Genomic DNA, 19,898 nt, shown 5'->3' with positions numbered 1-19,898 from the left:
TGCTTGTCCCGCGGCCACGAGAAGGCTGGCAACTTGATCATGGGTCAGAAGGAGATGGCAGTTAATGGTAAAGCCCTTGCCAGGTGATGTGCAGAACCCAGAATTTGATTCTGTCCTTCTCCCCAGTCCCTGGAGGGAGTGGGCATGAGCAAGTAGAAGGGCACTTAAAGGTGAATGAGTCAGAATGAGGCTTTAGTCTTTGGGCAGGACAGTGATGAGCCAATGGATGCTTTAGCTGAAAGACAAATAATGGGAAGACAACTCCGTTGACCCCTGGCCCAGAGCAAAACCAACAGTCGTTTAGTGATGTGCATTTGCATTTAACAGGATGTCATGTCAAGATTTCCAAAAGAACTTCTCCGATCTGTATATTTGCAACCAAACTCCCATCAGCCTGGACCACGGAAACACGCTCCATGAAAGATGGGCTCAACTGACAATGTATACGAACCAAGGTATTCTGGGAAGCAATGTCAGTAGTAGAGACACTGGTAGCTATTCTGCCAGCCTGGAATGAACCTGGAACTGGCCAGCATGAACCTTGTCCTGGATTCAGCTGTCACTGGCCCCATGATTCTGGACCATTAGCCTGAAAGCTGAAAGGAAAGGAATTTGTCACCTGAAAGGGGCAGCTGCTACTTCTCCAGAAGAAAAGATTCCTGGAGGGAAGGGGCGATCTGAAATGTGCCTCCCCGTGCCTTTCTGCTCCACTGTCCTTTAATAACCTCCACCCACCTACCAGAAGTAGAGCAGGCTCACCTGCCTTCAGTAAATCTCCAGGACAGTGGTGAAACTATGGGAACAGTGCTGGGCAGAGTCGGGACCTAAATCATTACCTTTGCCACATACTAGCTTTGGGACTCTGGGAATAGAGCTAGTCTGTCTGTCCTCAGCCTTCCCAACTGTGAACGATGGAATCAGTGAGCCCCAGCTGCCCTCTGGGACCACAAAGCACCATCCAGACACTGGGGAGGATATTCCTGCCCTACCTGGGTGGGTGTCTCCTGCAGCAGTATGCTGAGACCCCAAGGCAGGCATGCTTCAGAACCTGGCTTTGAATCGTGTTGATTGTGACCTTGGGAGACCCACACACTCCCACTATACTTAATGCTCCCCATTTGTGACATTGATAAATGGAATGGCTCCCTGTGAAGATGAATCCAAGTATGCTTCCACATCCCTGAAAATAGAGGCTGTGTAGACAATGCATTGGTGAGAGAGAGTGTGTAGTATATGCATTGGCACCCAAACATCTGCATTCATCCTCTTGAATACCCACCTGTTAAGAATGGTTTGCTCGAATGAGCCCATACCTCAGAGTGTCACCTTCTTTCCAACATCCAGGATGCTACAGACAGACTGGGGACCTGCCAAGTCCCTCTTGGGCAGTAACTTTCCCAGTCAACTTCCTGAGTTCCACTTGTTTTATGGTGCAGCCGAAGCTTTCATCTCTGGATAGGATGCATATAAATGAACTGACCAAAATTAATTGGGCCCACTTTTAGTGATGCCTCACAAAGGATAGGAAAAAGGGAGCCAACAATTGAGCACTGCTATGTGCTGCTAAGTGCACTTTACTGCATCCTCTTAGTCAAGCCTCACAAAATCCCATGGGCACAGTGGTCCTCTGTATCTCCCCTCCACAGCTTCCCAGTTGTGATCTGAACCTTCGATTTGTGTTCATTCACCTATAACTTGACTTGTCATTATTCTTGCACATCTTTGAAGCTAATGGTTTCCATATTAGTTCTTCATACTCCCTGGCTTCAATGTGCACGCTTGGGTAGAAGAGTTCTGAATTCCCATCTCTGCCTATTTCACTCAGTCTCTGTTGGCACTTGAGGGATGGGCATCCATTCAAGTCTCTGATGGTTACTGCTAATGCAAAAGCTCACGCAAACAGGGAGACTCTGGAATTTCACTTGTTATTATAAAAATAGCCCTTGGGCAGGCCACGGTGGCTCAGCAGGCAGAGTTTTTGCCTGCCATGCAGGAGACCTGTGTTCAATTCCTGGTGCCTGCCCATGCGAAAAAAAAAAAATAGCCCTTGACTTTACTGTTTAAGAAACATCTTCACCAAAAGGTGAATATGTTCCCCTCCCTGTTTTTGAAGAGCAAGAGACTGAAGTTCACAAATAAAGAGACTTGGAGCTCAACCAGTAAATGTGGGACCTGGAAGCCAGGCCTTAGGTTTCCAAATCCGGAGTTTATTCCACAATCCCCCAGGGCTCTCTGAACTGGGTGTGGCCCCAGCTGGGAGTCAGGGGAGAGGGGGAGGACATGGTGAAGCCCTAGTAACAGCTCTTTCTCATGCAGAAGGGCCTTGGAAGGACCCCCAGTACTTCTCTGTGCCAGAGGACGTGGAAGGCAACAATGCTGTCATATCTGTCACCATGAAGCCACAAAGTCTGAAGACAGAAGAGAAGCAAATCCCACTAACCTTCCAAGTGTTCAAGGTAAAGCTGCCTGCTTTGGGGGTTGCCCTTTGGGGATGTTTGTGTACCTTGGTCTGGGAAGAGCAGCCTGTCAGAGTGGGAGATTTGGCTGTACCACAGCTGCAGACATAAAACCCTAAGGGGCTGCAGAGCTTCTCTGGCTCAACTGTGTAAATCTGAGGAAAACCCAAGATCAGAAAGGAAACGAAAAGTTCACAATGGGCCATACTCCTGCTCCAGTCATTTGTCAGCATTCCTTGATGTGCTGCTGGCTCTGACGCTGGTTACTCAAAAGTGGTCTGGTCCAAGACCAGCTGTTGCAGCAGTGCAGACTCCGGGGCCCACCCCAGTCCTTCAAATCAGAATTCCAAGGAGGCTCCCTGTTCACCCCCAGGTGTGCAACAGGCCAAGCACACGAGAAGAAGGAATCCCAGCCTTGAACGAGGCTACTCTGGTCTGCTTGCCCTGTTGTTTTGGATCAGGTTTCTGAGCTGGCTTTTCTTTCTCTTCCCACAGGTTGACTTCCAGGTATGGCTCACCGTGGCCCTCAGCCCTGCCTGGGCTTCTCACACCTTTGTGGCCACCCTTTGGTAAAGTGCTCAGCCTTATACAACACCTGGGGCCTTGCCAGGTCTCTTGCTATTTGGTGGCTGCCAATTCAGCCACACCATGCCCTGTCACCTGTATGTGCTTAGAGTCTCCAGCTGGTCAACAGCGTGGGAAATGCTTTTGCTCTCCTGGTTTGAAGATTAGATCTCTTGACTGTTCTCTGGCTTGACAGCCAAGAGGGACTGCAACTGTAAAACTACCCTGCAACCATGTTGGTTCCTGATAGAGAGAAAATGTTGACACAGTCAGTTGCTCTTTATTTATGATGAGAGCAGTGGTAGGGCTAAAGGGGCTTCTGGGCGGGGGAGACCATGAGCCTCCCATATTCTTCATCACCCCCAAACCCACCACAAACCAGCAAATGCAACTCTAAGATACTTCCTTTGGCACTTCTTAGGACCAAATTGCCACCCCTCCTAAACAGATAGTCTGTTAGGGGTTCCCACTGCTGAAAGGTGGCTTAACAATATGAGTAAGGATGGAGAAAAACAGATGGAGCTCAGAAAACCTAACTTCATCAGTACCCAGACCTCTTAACTGGGTGTGAGAGCTGCGGTCCCCTTGTTGCCAAGGGGAAGCACGTCTGCACCGGAGTTATGGAAGGAGGTAGCGGAGCAGGATAAGGTGTCAGCCAACAAGCGGTGAGTGTAGTAGGCTGGTCGGCCCAGAGAAGCACCTCCAAGCCATCCAGGGGCTCCCTAAAAGACACACAGAGTCTTAGCACAGGGGATACTCAGAAGCCCAGGCTAAAAACCGACAGCAAGGGGCCTGCGATTGGGGCAGCCCAGGCACAGATTGGGGGTCCCTGACGCCCCAACCATGGAGAAATGGGGTGCCTGGAAGGGCTGTGAGGGCAGCACTCAAGTGCAGGGAACAGAATGGCATTGTGGGAACCAGAGCTGGAGAACAGGGAGGCGGCCGGGTCTCCGGAAAAGGCACAAACCCACCCCTCAAGCCAGACAGCCAGGTTTGCACGGGACCCACCCTGCATTCCTTTGATGCTGGGTCCCCTGGAAGCAGGGCCAGGGTGTCCTATGGCTGCCCCGTACCCGTCCTTCTCATCTCTACCCAGCACGTTTGTTCTGAAGGATCAGGAGCCTGGCAAGGGCCGCGGTGGCTCAGTGGAGGGAGGAGGGCAGGAGGCTGGCTAAGCAGGGAGCCCTTAACTTGTGGTTGCAGGACACACACTGCCTCCCACGCACACACAGGTGTGCACACCCCCCCCCCCCCCATACCCAGAGCTGCAGGACAGCGCTGGCCCTCTGGAGAAGAATTTGTGTTCTCATTGCTTCTGCCAGAAGGGACCGAGCAAGGCAGGTCCCCGAGTTCGCCGGCACTGCTGATGTCGGCAGAGTCGTTTCGGGGGTCCCACCGGATCCCTGTGGCATACCAGGTATAGCTCGCCGGGGAGCTCGGCCCTGCCGCCACCCCCTCCCCCATGAAAAGAAACTCTCCCCTTTTCCCTGATTTTTTTCCCCAAGGCAGAGCTCATAAATAATCATTTTACGCCATGTAGCTGTTCTAAATGGAATCTCCATGCTCGGCTGTACTGGGGAAAATTTGTTTAGTAAGGGGTTTTTATTATGTAATATGTGTGTGACATCTGGTAATGGGAACTGCACTATATTTATTGTTTTATCTCTACAAAAATATTGAAATAAAAGGAATATGATCAGGGCCTATTATTCTCCAATGAGCAGGAATTTCAGGGCTCTGCTGGAAAGACGAAACGAAGGAAGTGAATAGAGCCTGAGCTGAGATTTCTTTGGCCATCTAGAAAGGGTTCTGTAAAAGGTACAGGAGAAAGGGGTTTTAGGGGTTCCTAGAGTTCTCAGTGTTGGCCCAATGTCACCAGCTTTCATGGAACTCTTCTTTTTATATAAAGCAGAGAGCTAAAACTCTATGGTCAGAAATCCAGAATGCTGGTAGACACTTGATGAGATAAAACCTCTTGTCATATTTCTTTGTGTTCATTTTAGTGTCCAGACTTTAGAATATTCAACAGTCTGGACTCTGCCACTTTCTGAGAGCTCAGACAAGCCCTTTGTCCCTTTTGGGGACCTGCGATGCTGCCTTGGGGTGTGGCAGGTGGAGGGTCTCATCTGCCTGTGGGGTGCATGCAGGATTGGGGGTGCCACTCACAACAATCGTTTCCTCTAGTCCCAGCAGTTCCCGGAGAGACTGCCGCCCACGTTTCCTTCTCACTCCAGCTATACCGCTCGGAACCCAATCTTAAAATCTAAGTACAACCTCACGGAGTGCTTCCATCTGAGACCTGGCTCCTATGTCTTGGTCCCCCAGATGGGCAGAGAAGCAGCTCAATTCTTGGTCCGAATCTTCCTGAAATTACCAGACATTGACAGGTACAGAATCCCTGGAAGTTCAGTGTTTTATTCTCCTCAATTAAAAAAAAAATGCATTGCATCATTTTGTGCAGTAGCTGTGCCAATCTCAGTGGGGTGGTGGGGTGGTGGAGCGGGGCCCTGCTCTCACGAGGCTCACAGTAAGGGGGGACCAGGAAGTCTATGAACCAAAAAGTGGACCATAAACAGGTGAGCCATTGTCACTGAGTGCACAGCCAGAGGGACAGAGGAAGGCTTCTTGCAGAAAATGGCATTTGAGGTGGTCCTTGACGGAAAAACATAATTTAGACCTGTAGAAATGGGGAGGTAGGGGAGGCTGTGCATGTGGTGGGAAAAACATGAGCAGTGGAAGGGAAGTAGATGTGCTCAGAATCCGTTGAGAAATGAGTGATGCCAGCCATCTGGACAGGAAGGTGGTATGTGGCATGCATGGCCAGTTGTCAGCAAGGTGCCCAGAATGTGGAGTCCAGGGGGAGAGTCAAAGATGGGCTGAAAGATGGAGTCTGATCATGGAAGTTCTTGAAAGCCAAGCCAGTCAGTCAAGTCGGGGACCAACAAGCAGGTCCTGCTGGGTGCCTGCCCCCTCTCAGGTCGAGGCAGCCCTCACTGTAATCAAGTGTGGACGGGGGCCTCCCCATACACATGCCAGGCAGCTGCACGTGCTAACCTGAGATGGAACGGAAGACAGCCCATTTGCCATCCTGGCAGTGGGAGTCACTGTACAATTATATCTGGTAAGAAACGGAACCCTTTCTACTGAGCAGTTGGAAGCCCAGGCCATGTCCACCCAAAAGGCTGGACACATTCCCAAGCTGGCCGCTTTACCTCAGCCATTCTGCAGAGTCTCCACTCATGTCAGGTGGCTGCTGGGCACCCTCCAAATGCCATCTGGGGAGGATGGGCTGGCCATCCTTCTCATACTTTCCTCTTGATTTTCTAGGAACCTCAACAACAACTTCAGGCTCAGAGAACTTGAGGTACGTGTGTGAGTTTCCAGGCACTTCTGTCACCTTCCTCCTTGCCCCACCATCAGCCACTGAAAACAGAGACACCATGATGAGCTGGCCTGAAAACTAAGGTTGGGGCAGGAGACCAGCCCTCCAATGCTAGGCTGGACCCAACCTCTTCCCTCCATTTTCCTGAAGGTTTTGTCCACTTGCAGGTGGAACCCCTATCTCAGACCCAGCAGTGGGTCTTGGGACCTGGCTGTATGGTATTAAGTGGCCTCCTTCCCCCCGAATTTGACGCTGACTGTTTTCCCTTAGATCCAGGGAAATCTTCTAGAAAATGGCTCCCAACAAAGCGTTTTCCGCAAATACGCTCAGCAGGTACTGTACCCAGCCCCAAGGAAGCCTAATCAAAGCCAGATGATGGAGAGGCCAGTGGTGGTGGGGTGGGGACATGGGCCCGTCTTGGAGTCCAGAGAGGAATGGGGACATCTTATCACCCCTCTCCCTGGATCATCTCCAGAGCTGATCCGGCTGCCAAACCCCAGCAGAGAAGGGGTGCTGACCCCCTCCCCATCTGGTGACATCTGGAATGGAATATAGAGCTCAGAACAGGAGGGGATGGTCATGGGGTGTGTGTGCACATGCTTTGAAACCTTTAAACAAGCAGTTGGCATCTTTCTGGGCCACCTCCCCACTGACCTTGGCACTGTGCCTCCCAGGGGCCGGCCGGCTTCACAGAGTGCCAGCCGCCTTCTCCCTGCCCAGGCATCTCTGCGCAGGGTGTTCTTGATGGTTTAGGAAATCATTATAGAGAGCTCCTTGCCTTGTCAGGATGAGGGTGGGTGCCAGGGGCTCTGTACAACGAGCCTTTGGGTATAAGAAGTTGCTCATGTGAAACCCACCAGCTGCTGCCGTGCAGAGGTCAAGGATGAGAGGGTCGCCAGGCCCAGCCTCTCTTTCAGTGGGCTCATGGCACAGTGGCGGCAGGGAGGTAGCCCACAGGGAAAGTGCTTGGGTCACCCAGGCCTAGAGAAGAAAGTATGAGGGTACATGTTGCAAGCAGTAGCTGCGCACGTGCTTCCTTGAAATAGCTATCAGCCTAGGGTTTAGGCTGGGTCTGAAGGCATTTCACTTGCTGTAAGGCAGGGACGACATCATTTCCTTCCTTGTCCCCAATATCTGTCCCTGTCCTTGGCATGGAAGAGGTGCTCCGTCAATAGAGTTGAACTGGATTGAGACAGATCAGCTCCCCATAGAGCAGATGCCCGGGCTAAGGCTAGCTGCCGCTCAGTGGTCAGCAGGGCCTGCTTAGAATGCCCGACACCAAGCTGTCTTCGGGGACAGGTTGCAAAATCCTCACACATGGCCCACGCATCTGCACATTGAAAATAAAAATTATCATTTGTCATACAATAAAATGGTACAGATCAGGCCTTTTCCAAACAATGACAAATTACCTCCTCACAGAGGGTGACCGATGGCCTTTTGGGGGCCTTTGTTGCAATTAGGATAAACCCAGATGCAGCTGTGTGCCAAGGGCATGGGCTTTCCACCCCTTGGCCGGGTGCCCCTGGGCAGGGCCCACGTGGCATCATCCCATAGAACCAGCAGTGTCCTCAGAGGCGGCACCCTCAAAAGAAAGAGTAAAGCAACATATTTGTCCATGCGCACGCTAAGTCCGCTCTCCAGATTTCTTCCATCGGCCTGACTTAAACCAGCACCCGACACGCTGCTGTGCCACAACTGTGAGTCACCTCTGTGGACAGAGGTGGCGGCAGGGGTCCTGCATCTGTGGATGCTGGGACAGGCCAGCCACATCCACCCATTATTTATTCAATTGATGAGCATTTAGTGAACATCTAAGACATTCCAAGTACTATGCCAGGCTTTAGAAACACACAAGTGCCAGCTTTGGGGCCTCTTATGGTGCAGTGGGGCTGGCAGACGTGCAACTCCCCATTCCTTTCCTCATCTCCTCGAGCATGTTTGGTTGGGAGGTGGACACAGGGCCAAGGTCAAGACTTGTCCTCGGGTGGGGGGCAGGGAGAAGTAAGAAGACAAAGCCCTTTCCTCCGTGCTGCTTATGGTCCAGTTGGTGAATCCAAGTTAGTTAGAGCTTCTCATCCACTCATGATGCTTCTGAGGACAGAAACTCAGTTGGCACGGGGCACGTGGCACTGACCTTCCTGATATCAGCCAACCTGTGAGCTGTCTGAGGACCCACTTCAGACAGCTGACAGGATGTTTTTCTCAGGGGGCATCGTGACAGGAAATCCTTTCAGCTGGAGGACCCCCACCTGGACAGGTTCCAGGCTGCTTTGGGTGAGGCCAGCCCCAGGAGCCTGGACGCATGCTGGGGGCGTGTCCTCTGCTGAGAGCAGGGCCAGGCGTTCTCCTGCCCGGTCCCCACAGCCTGCAAGGCCCCTGCTGAGACTCACCCCAGCTCCCCACTGAAAAGGGTTCCCTGTGGCTGGCGTCACCTCACCCCTCAGCTGTCAGCAGGGTGGATGTAAGAACTGGCCACGTAGGACACAGCCTTCCTTCTGCACAGAAATATCACAGCGATGCTGCCCCTGAACTGGTTCGGTGTCCCAAATCTAAACATCTGACGCGGCGGTTTACGCCGATGGACTTTCAGAGCCAGGGCAAGTTTCTCTGTCCCCTCAGCCTCAACAGCTTTCTGTTATTAGTCCGAGGAAACCACGATGCTGCCCTTTGGGCTTCAGTAGCCAGGAAGATAAACACAAAGTTGCTCTCAACTGCAGCCTCGATTTCTGGTATTTTTATCCTCACCCCAAATCCACACACACACGTCGTATCTTCTCATAATTGCTTTCTGCAAGCCTAAAGATCTAGATCTAGAGATCTGAATGGATTCATTTAACAACACATATCCTGAGGGGTCCCCAAGCACCCAGGTGCAATAGGGAGCAAGCCGGCACTGCTTTCTGTCTGATCACGGAGGGAGAGAGAAACGTGGGGCGCGCCGAGCCAGGTGTCCAGTGTCAGGAGGGCTCAGTCCCAGAAGGGCCCGGAGGGAGTTGGCCCGAGGCCCGGAGCCCCCAGGAAGGCTCAGTGGAGAAGGCAGGGCTGCGGGGACAGGCGCGTAGCAGTGTGAGGGTGTCCGGTCACACGGGCGCACCCTGGGTCCTGGGTGCCGGTGCTAACCTGCGTCCCTCCCTTGTTTTGGGAAGCGGCCGGACATTGATGCCACTCAGCTTCAGAGCCTGCTCAACCAGGAATTGCTGAAAGGTGAGCCATGCCCACACCCTGGCGGGGCCAGTGTCACCCCCACTGTCTCACCAGCCCTTCCTGTTCTCACCTCCTCAGGGCCTCCAGGGGTCACGTTCTCCTTGGATGAGTGCCGGGGCATCGTGGCTCTGATGGACGTATCCTCTGCGGTCACCCTCGCTCTGCCAGCCACTCGGGGGTCTAATGGGGATGGCAGGGGTCTAATCCCTCTCCCTGGCAGCATTTTCCCTTCTTCCTTGGCTCTAAGACTCATCGATGAGCCTGGGTTTCCATCGTCTAGCACACCTGCTCCCCCCACCCCCCGCAGCTGCTTTGCCGGCTCTTCCCCGGGCCAGCGTGCTGTTCCCCCAGAGCGAGACAGATGGTCTGCTCTTTCACTCTTAACAAGGCTCGATTGGGAACGCGAGCCGGCCGTTGTAGAACAAGAGGGCTTTGGGATGAAATCATAAATCAGGTCCTGCTCTGCTGCCCGTGGTTTGGCATCACCCAGAGACTCTCGAGCCCATTCCTTCAGGGGAACCAAAATGGCCCAAGAAACCCCACGACAGACCCTGTTGGACTGCGGGCTCCTCCAGGCAGGGGCGCCTGTGCAGTCGTTTTCTCCCTGCTAACAACCTAGCAGGGGCTCCGAGGTCATGCAAAAATGAGCAAATGAGCCAGTGCCTGAATGCACACCCATTTGAGAACACCTCAGGGCTTTCTTAACAATCTCCAAGAACCCAGTAAGGCCAGAGAAAGGTCTCAAGCTGCTATTTTGCAATAATCGTCTCCCCGAGTTGGCCTCCACCACTCACCTGCTTGCAAGGCATTTTGTCCTGCAGCCACTCCTGCTGAGCTCAGGAGTCCAGGGTTTAGTCCTGGCTCTGGCAGGTGCGGGTAAAACCCAAAGCAAATAACCCAAGGGCAGGTCCTGTTGGCCAGGTCCCCGTACAGCATGGGTCTTTTCTACCCTTCCTCCTTGTCCGTCAGCTCTCCGTCCACTTGTTCAGAGATGGATTATTCTTCTTTCATGAGTTGTCACTGACCCATTGTACAGAAGGACCAGGGACTTGGAACACAGAAAGCACCCCACCCGCACAGGGGCCCACGTGGCACGCACCCCAGCAGGCGCCCTGCAGCCTCAGGAGTGGCTGTGACTCCCTCATGCTTCCCTCACCACTTTCCGCTGTTGGGGGGCCCACCCCAACTGCAAGGCTGTGCACTGGGCACTCCCTCCCTGCACCCCACATGCAAGAGGTGCCCACCCACTTTCTTGGGGCTTCCTTCTCCTTGCAAGCGTTCATTTTACTTGGTGCAATAAACTGAAGCCGGCTCCCTTACAGACCCAGCCAAGAGCCAGCTCACTTCCAGGTGAGGTTGGGTGGACAAGGGTGGTAGATGGAGCTGTTCCCACCCAGGGGCCTCAGCTCACCCGGTGCTGGACCAATCAACCTTAACACTCCACCCAGCTGAAAGTGAATGGACGGCTGGACCAAGAGGAATTTGTGAGGCTGTGGAGACGCCTCGTCAACTGCCAGGTACGTGGTGGGTTCTCTTTGCAAGTTCTTATTCTGTCCTATTCAGGAGATACCGACCGGGTGCTCCACCCCGAGCCGGGGCGAGGGCTACAGAGAGAGAGGAAGCCTCCTGCCAGCCCTCATGGGCAGCCCCGACTCCCCAGGGAAGATGCGCACGCAGCAGCAGACTGCAAAGGCCATGCCCGATCGGGTGGGTGGCAGGATGAGGGCTTCAGGAGGTGGAGGGTCACGGGGTCCCTGTGACCGTAGGTTAAACCACCAGCTAACACTTCCCTCCTCATTTCTCCCCCTTCCTGCCAGCCCACCTCACTCCCCATCCAGGCCGGCTGCCCAAACCGTGCATGTGGCCTCAGTGGCCCCCTGTCGGTCTCAGGAGAAAGGCTGCCTCCCTCAAATGGGCACACAAACCCCTCTGGGTTAGGCCCCTGCTTTTGGATCCGTCCCACTTGCTCCTTCTGGCCCCGTTGCCCTTATCCTCCGGCCTGCCCTCTCCTCTCCCTTCCCCCACCCGAGCCTGGCCAGGGCCCGCCCACCCTAGAGGCCCAGCCTCAAACACACCTCCTCTGTCCCCCAGCCCCACCCCGGGGCCCCACCTGTCCCACGACCGACTCCTAACATTGGAACCCACGTCTGTTAGGCCCTGCCGCATGGTGCAGAATATTTTTTTTTTTTGCACTTATAAATGACAGTATCTTACCTAAAGGTAAAAAGACAGAAAATGCAAATAGGCAAAAATTAATGTTTTAAAAATATGATCTTGCCAGCCAAAGAAAAACACTCTTAACACTTAGTGAATAGTCCTTGGAATTCTTCCCAAACCGTGTGTGTACACATGCACACAACTATATACAGGAACGTATGTTCTGATTTTTTTAAAAACTTGCCAATGTATGAAATGTCTAGCCATGCCACTAAGTATTTGCTACGTCATTTTGAAAGGCTGAAAAGAGTATTTCCGTGTGGCCATACCAGGATGAGCAGACCTAGTGTCCGGACTGGGTCACGCCATTCCCTGCCTGGCGTGAGATGGCTGATGTGCACAAATGGACAAAGAAATGCATCACCGAATAAATGAATGAATACCAGCTTATTTGAGAGCCCTCCAGGTCTTGCTGTACACTCACCAGTAAGGCCAGGAAAAGGGGGCAAACTACCATTTCACAATAATTGCCCCCCGCACCCCATCCCACCCCACACCCCCTGCGTTGGCCTCAGTCACTCACCTGGGGTCAGGCACTTGCCCCAGAGCAGCTCCTGTGGGGCAGCTGTGTGGAAACCAAATGTAGGAGTCCTGTGTTCAGCCCTGGGGCACTTGCATGTGTAATCCAAGGCAAGCCATTCACCTACCTGGGCATCAGTTTCCTCATCTGTACAGTAGGGAAGATGAGCAGAAATGAAGTGAGAGTTGGGTGGAGGTAGGAAAGTCCCATGTGGATGCCAGAGCTGCCCAGAGGAGAGCCAGCTGTCCCTGCTTTACGCCATGCACAAGCGCCTGGGTTCAGGACAGCCTTCCAACCTGCTTTCCATATTTTCTGTACAGCCTTTTGTGCAAGGCCCTCTGCTAAGCACTTTAGAGACACTGACTCATTCACTCCTTGTGTCAAACTTAGAGGGATTGAAATTAGCTCAATGCTACAGCCGGAAACGGAGCCTAGAGTGATTAAGTCCCTTGCCCAAGGCTCCTTACTGGTCAATTTCAGGATTGAAGACCAGGGAGTTTCATTGTAAAGTCTGGGCTGCCTTAGGCAAATTCTCTAGAGAGCCCTATACCTCCCTAGAAAGCCCAAGATGCTCATGGGTCAGACACCAGGTGCCCAGTGTAGGAAGGGAGGAGAGGAAAGGAGAAGAAAAGCCGCTAGGGAACAGGGAGAAGAATCCATAGCCCAGCTGCATGGGCCCAGGGCCGGAGAGCTGACTCCGCGCCTGTCTTCCCCAGCGTGCGGCTCTGCCGCCCTGCCTGCCTCCCAGCCAGTCTCATGAAGGTTTTAGGGAAGCAACTTCCGGCAATGGGAAAGGGGTTTCCAGCACCTCCCTTCTCCGGAATAATCTTTTCAGGGTGGGTAATGGGACTCACATGGGCTTCTGGTTTCTTTTCCCATATCAGCATGTTTTCCAGAAAATCCGGAAGAGATCTGGATTCCTCCTGAGCTTGGATTTGTGGAAGGCCATAGAGGATACAGGTAAAGGGGGGGCCTCTCTGAGCCATGATAATTGGGGGCTTTGTTGTATCTGTGAGTGTGTGTGTATGAGTGAAAATGTATGTGCAAGTATGGGTGTATATATGTGCAGGTATGTGTGTGTGTGAGTACGAGTGTGTATGCATGAGTATGCATATGTGTGTGCATATATGTGTGTGCATATATGTGTGTACAAGTGCGTGCATGTGTGTGCAAGTAAGTCTGTGTATATGCGAGTACATGCATGTGCGTGCGTGTGTGTGCAAGTATTTCTGTGTATGTGCGAGTACGTGCATGTGTGTGCGTGTGTATGCACGTGTCTGTGTACGTACAAGTGTGTGCATGTGTGTGTGCAAGTATGTCTGTGTATGTGCGAGTACATGCATGTGTGTGCGTGTGTATGCACGTGTCTGTGTACGTACAAGTGTGTGCATGTGTGTGTGTGTGTGTGACTCTCATAGGTGCAGCTGCTGCAGCAATGCTGGGCAGTCAGGGAAGAGAAGGGTGGCAGCTTCCAGGGCCTCCCCTGGATGACGCTGACCTCTATGGGTCCCCAGGGCTCGGGGCTCCGATGATTCCCTGGCCACCTGACTGTTCGTGTAGGTCAGTTTTCCTAATTGCAAATAGCATCGCGGGATGGATAGCCCACCAGAAACGGAGCTCACCTTGGGGATGCTTCCATCTGGGCGTCTGGGCCTCAGGGTTCAATCCCCCTGGCAGACTGATGCTCTCTCTTCACCGAGGATTGGGGGGCAAAATTAAATCAAGCAGCATCTGTCTCCTGCAAGTAGGAAAGAGGGCTGGGTCCCGGGATAACGGTGATGATAGCTTAGGGTGCGTAGGTGCCTCCTCATAGGTTACCCAGAACTTGTGCTCACGTCCCCTCGTCTGATTACCCCCACCTCCCTGTGGACTCGGAAGGGCGGGAGTCATTATCTCCACTGTGCCGACGGGGAAAATGGATCCCAAACAGGTTAAGTGGAGAAATTGCCACTTTCCTTAATGACAGGTGAAGTCATGTTCTCCCAGATTAGCGCTGGAAGGAAAGTCTCCAGAATTCTCTTTCCTGTGTCTCCCGGCCCAGAGGCAGGTAGAATGGGAAACTGCTGCTGCTGTGCCGCACGGACTCTTCCCCCATGATTTGTGGTGGGGAGCTGTGGTTCTCCCACTTGGGCTGCAGCAGAAGCCCGTGGAGGGCTCCCCGAGGCACAGCCTGCGGGCCCCACGGCCCCAAGGTTCTGGTCCGGAGAGCCGGGACGGGGCCCAAGCACCTGAGCATCTAACAGGTTCCCAGGAGGTTCTGCTGGTCTGGACCTTGAGAAGCGCTGCATAGCCAGTTAGAGAAGAAACCTTTACAGGAGACCGCACCAATGACTCCACAGTAACAAAGGAGAGAAAAATAGAGAATAGTTGGGACTCACCCCAAAAGCCTTCGGGGGCCAGGCAGGTAACTCAAAGGGGTGATGGAGTTAACTGTAAGAAAAGAAGGTATATCAGGAATTTGCCAAGTTGGAGCATGTACGCTCGGCCTCAAGACATTCAAAGCCATGTTCTCTGAACTCTGCTGAAGAAGCCGAGTGCGGCTCTGGGCGGCGAGGTGCCTGCAGCACCTGCAGCCCCCAGGCCTGTCCCCCTGGGCAGAAGCTGCAGCTTGCAAGGTTGGCTTGCTTTGCAGAGCTCGCAGGTCCACATCTCTGCCAGCCTGAGTGGGGCCCCTCTGGCCTCAAAGGGCCCCCCTGGAGCTCATAACTGGGGCCCAGAGAGGCAAGAGGCCCCCCTGCCTGGGGCCACCTGCTGCGATGTGGTCTCCTCTCTCGGACCAGCCTCAGGCCTGTCCTCCCCCTTGCAGAGACCATACCCACCCATGCTGGCAGCTTCTGTACATCAGACACGCACACAGTCAGGGGAGCAAGTTTGTTTCACGAGGTCACGGTCAGAGAGAGAGAGGCCCGACAGGGACAGGGCTGGGTGCAAAATCCAGGTGTCCCAGCAGCTCCCATTCCACGTGAGAATTACTGGCTGGTTGTGGCAGCCGGTGTGTCCCCAGCAGGAGGGTCAGTGCCTTGTGCTGGTCTCCAGACGAGCATGCAGCAGTGTTACTGGGCCCAGCAACCAATAAGAAAGGAAAGACTGGAGTGTCAGAGAGACGCCGGGGTGGGTAGGACCGGCCGACAGGACAGGCTGCATAGGATCGGGCTGGGCAGAGACCGCCAGGCCTGGGAGTGGAGAACCCTGCACCCCCCACCCCCAGCCTCCTCCCTGCCCCCCAGCTCACCCTGGGGCCTCCAGACTTTCTTGCAGGGATATCCGTCAGCGGGGAGCTGCTGGAACTCATGGCCCTCCGGTACGGGGACAGCGCTGGCAGGATCAGTTTCCCCAGCCTTGTCTGCTTCCTGATGCGGCTTGAAGCCATGGCAAGTGAGTCTCACCTGGGAGGGGCGTCCTGGGGACCTTCACAGTGACCAAGGGGCACACTCCTGCCCTCCTGCCGCAAGCCTGGTGGGCCTGGAGTCCCGTGGAGGAGGGGGGGGGCTGGCTTTGTTTTTTTTTTTTTTTTTTTTTTTAAAGAGAGAGGGAGGAAGGGAAGGAAAGACAGAGAGAAGGAAGGAAGGATGGAAGGAAGGAAGGGAGGAAGAAAGGGAAACATCTTTAAACATTTTCTTGTTTTATTATATTTTGTTTGTTTGTTTGTTTTTTACATGGGCTGGGGCCGGGAATCGAACCGGGGTCCTCCGGCATGGCAGGCAAGTACTCTTGCCCGCTGAGCCACCGCGGCCCGCCCTGGCTTTGTTTTTAATATCTGTTTTTTATGATTGCAAAAGTAATGGATGTCCATTTCATGACATTTAAACTTTCCCACAATATGTAATGTAGAAAGACGAGTCTCCTATAACCCCATGCTCCCGAAATAACTATTGCAGATCATAGCTAGTGGTTTCCTAACAGACCTGAACCTGTTTGCATTGTTAGATGTGTTTCCATAGTTCCTTTTGCTCAGATGCCATTGCTACTCCCTTTAAATGGTAGTGGTTTGAAGTCAGTTTAAACCAGCTTCCAAGTTCTGTTCTCCTTTGTTCCTCCTAGCTTCCTCCTCTCCTGCTTCAGACCTAACAGCCAGCAGTCTTAACTCACACTGCTTTGAAAAGTTCTTACGTTCTAGATCCTGATTACATTTCTTTTCCAGGTCAATTTATATTGCTTTGTGGGTAAGTCCCAGTACTGGCCTTTTGTTTCATTGACAAATTCGGAAATCCTAGTTATGGGGATTCAGCAATTCTTTAAGGTGAAAAATAAAACAAGATGGAAAAAATGGGATCAGAGAGCAAAAAAAAAGTAGTGTATTCTGTAAGATATATCAGTTCTGCCATTCAGTCACTCTGTGTCCTTGCAGAAATTACTTGAAAGAGTCAGCCTAAATCATTAGAATTGTTTGTAACTTTTTTTAAAAATTAAAGTATGTACACTATATGATTTTTTATTTAGCATAGAAAACACAGATTTTTAAGAATTAAACTTCTCAGTAACCAGAGACAACTTCTATCAGTAAATCTTAAAGAAAACTTTGTGTCAAGTTTTCATTCTTGTTAAAGTAGCTCTTAATCAAAGACCCTGCTCTCTAATTTATACATTGAAATAAAAGTATGTTAGAATCAAATCAATGGATTAAACATTTAAAAATAATTTTTAATAGTTGAAATAAGCATAAATTTATGGAAAAGTTGTAAGTGCAGTACTGATAATTTTTTTTCTGAACCTTTGCGAGTAAGTTGCCAACTTGATACTCTTTAACCCCCAACTGCTTTAGCGTGTATTTTCACAAGCAAGGACATTCTCCCATACAGCCAACGCAGCCATCAAGATTAGGAAATTAATATTGATACATTATTGGAGACAGAGCCAATTGGAAGCTCCAAAATAAATCACTGGGGGTGCACCCCTGCCTCCTCTTCCTCACCCTATCCTCCCCAGGATTTTCTCCCTTGACAGCTGCATTTCCTCATCCCCCCATCTAACTCTGTCCAGAAACTGGGTTAATTTTAATCCCTGGTGTCCCCTCTCCTGTTTATGGTTTAAACCTACTCTTCAGTGAGCAGTGGAAGATTTGGGTCTCTGCTGAAGGCATTTCACACACAAGTGAAGAGCTGGGGACAGGAAGATTTTTCTACTGCTTCAGAAATCTAACTACGTGGCAGAGGTTTTCACACATTTTAGCAGCACGAGCCTTGTTTAGAAAGGAAATCTCGTGTTAAACCCCAGGCTATCACACAGCTCAAATGGAGCGGCTGTGACTGAGGCAGAGCTGGCTCGTGGACAGTGAGGAGGTACCTTACTTGGAATCACCACATCTGCTTTTATCTTCATTTGGGCTCTGGCCTGCCTCCCGAAGGCTCTGTTCCCCCTCAGTCAATCTCGACCTTCTTTACCACAGAGACTTTCCGTAACCTCTCCAAGGATGGAAAAGGACTCTACCTGACAGAAGTGGAGGTGAGGTACCTTCCCCTCCCAGGGAGAGCACACCCCCGGGTGGCCTCTCCTGACCTGATTTCAGGGGGCATTTTTCCCCCTGAGGTATCAAGCAATCTGTCAAAGGCCAGCCAAGCTGCCAGCCTACCTGCCTCCAATTACTGCGTTTATATACCGCTGGCTGCCAAGGCTGTTTCAGGGTCTTGGCAGACAGATTTTATTTTTTTCCAATAGTTTAATAAAGCAGAGGATTACGTGGGAGTCATAAATCTGAGAGGGAACTGAAGAACAACTGCTGAGCTTACTTTACATTAAACTTCCTTCCACTGAATTTTAGAAAGAGCCTCATGACCCAGCCAGCTGGTCGACCTCAGAAATATTTAGCTCTCATTCTTTGCCTGTTCAGGGAGTAACAGAAGAGATGCTGTGGTGGGGGCGCTGAGGTCTCTTTCTTTGGCTGGAATTATCTTGAAAGGGGTGATGAGACCAAATTGAGATCTTTTGGGGATGGGGCAGGGGGTGGAGAGAGCAGAGGAACTCTTTGCCTTGCTTGATATTAAACTAATAAACTTAGAATATTGGTTATAATGATGACACATTTTTCTTAGTGGATGAACCTGGTCATGTACAGCTAAAGCAAACCATAGAGAAGACCCCACAATCCAGGTAAGACATGACTTTGGAATCATCTCCTCTAAACATCAGGATTCTCCTTCTCCTCCGGGAACTTCCCACAAGACTTTCTCCCTGGGTACGGCCTCCCCAGGAATTTAGAGCCCTTAGCCCTGTGAGCCAAAGCTCAGCTACACAGGGACCCTTGGGATTAAGCCAATATTTCAGATTTCATCCAGGAAGTGTGGACCATTGGGCATTCATGGAGGGGTGTGGCCCAAATGTCACCAATGAGGAATTTTGAATTCTTAATCAAAGTTCCAAAGATAATCATTCATCACAGGAAGGCCAAGACATGGGCAACAGAAATGACCGGGCTTTGGGGAGTGGCGAGTTGGGTCTGGCTTTGGCACTACCATTGCTTCACTATGCAGCTTTGGGCCAAATCACAGACATCTTGAACCATTATACCTCTTGCATGACAGTGCTGGAGAGTTAACGCCCATGTCACATTTCCTTTGCATGTTTATTTTCATGGAACAGATCCTAGAATTACATAATGTGCAACCCATCCTACTGTATCAGAAGCACTGACAGAATCTACTAAAACTCCTTAATGTTTTATCTGGAGCAACCATCTACTTCCCAGGAACTTTCCATCCATGCTTCTAGGCCTTCTCTGTGGAGCACTGTAGAAAAAACTCTGGACATGGCAGGCCTTCAAATGCTTTGCTACCTTGCTCTTGGTAGTTAGGTTCAGGAGTCAACTTGGCCAGGTGAAGGTGCCTAGTTTTATTGCTATGGGTATAAGCCAATGGCATGTGAACCTCATCTGTTGCTGATTACATCTGCAGTCAGCCAGGAGGCATGCCTGCTGCAATGAATGATGTTTGACTTAATTGGCTGGTGGTTAAATGAGAGACTCAATGTAGCACAGCCCAAGCAGCTCAGCATACCTCATCTCAGCACTCGCAGCTCAGCCCAGGCCTTTGGAGATGCAGAAAGGAATCACCCCAGGGAAGGTTGTTGGAACCCAGAGGCCTGGAGAGAAGTCCCGCCCTGTGCCTTCCCATGTAAGAAAGAACCTCAGTTGAAAGTTAGCTGCCTTTCCTCTGAAGAACTATACATTAACTAAATAAACCCCCTTTTATTGAAAGCCAGTCTGTCTCTGGTGTGCTGCATTCCAGCAGCTAGCAAACTAGAACACTTGCTCAAACCCTCTCCTCTTCAGTTACCCCTGTTAGTTTTCATTGGGAGCCTTTCTGCAACATTCTCCACATGACAATGCTGCTTTGGGATGTAAAATTCTCCACGCAACAGTCCTGTGATCAAAACACTCTGGGATCCACTTTTTTTTTTGTAAACAGGATTTATTTACTTTCCAAATCATGTACCCTGAAATCACCATCTCCATGTAACATTTTATCATGAGTATTTCCTGATGAGTCCTTGCTGCCTCCTAATGCTCACACAACAAACATCACAGAGATCATAATTAATTTGATTCAACTGTATTTTC

At 51.5% G+C, this 19,898-nt stretch overlaps 1 protein-coding gene across 1 annotated transcript in view; it reads left to right on the top strand.

Moving 5' to 3' along the window:
* The window catches only part of CAPN13 (calpain 13), a 90,848-nt gene that overhangs the window by 60,764 nt on the left and 10,186 nt on the right, over nt 1–19,898 (top strand). Inside the window, exons 10-22 of the mRNA XM_077134746.1 lie at nt 328–455; nt 2,317–2,546; nt 2,952–2,963; nt 5,205–5,407; nt 6,348–6,384; nt 6,673–6,735; nt 9,552–9,609; nt 9,688–9,746; nt 11,058–11,126; nt 13,231–13,306; nt 15,593–15,721; nt 17,733–17,788; nt 18,376–18,433. Of these exons, the coding sequence (XP_076990861.1) occupies nt 328–455; nt 2,317–2,546; nt 2,952–2,963; nt 5,205–5,407; nt 6,348–6,384; nt 6,673–6,735; nt 9,552–9,609; nt 9,688–9,746; nt 11,058–11,126; nt 13,231–13,306; nt 15,593–15,721; nt 17,733–17,788; nt 18,376–18,402 (1,147 nt within the window). The 3' untranslated portion in view covers nt 18,403–18,433. The remainder of the gene's footprint in view (nt 1–327; nt 456–2,316; nt 2,547–2,951; nt 2,964–5,204; nt 5,408–6,347; nt 6,385–6,672; nt 6,736–9,551; nt 9,610–9,687; nt 9,747–11,057; nt 11,127–13,230; nt 13,307–15,592; nt 15,722–17,732; nt 17,789–18,375; nt 18,434–19,898) is intronic.

Source organism: Tamandua tetradactyla, chromosome 17 (assembly GCF_023851605.1).
Source record: "Tamandua tetradactyla isolate mTamTet1 chromosome 17, mTamTet1.pri, whole genome shotgun sequence".
Classification (NCBI taxonomy): domain Eukaryota; kingdom Metazoa; phylum Chordata; class Mammalia; order Pilosa; family Myrmecophagidae; genus Tamandua; species Tamandua tetradactyla.
Note: the sequence above shows the minus strand (reverse complement) of the source record. Positions and strands in the feature narration are given on the sequence as shown.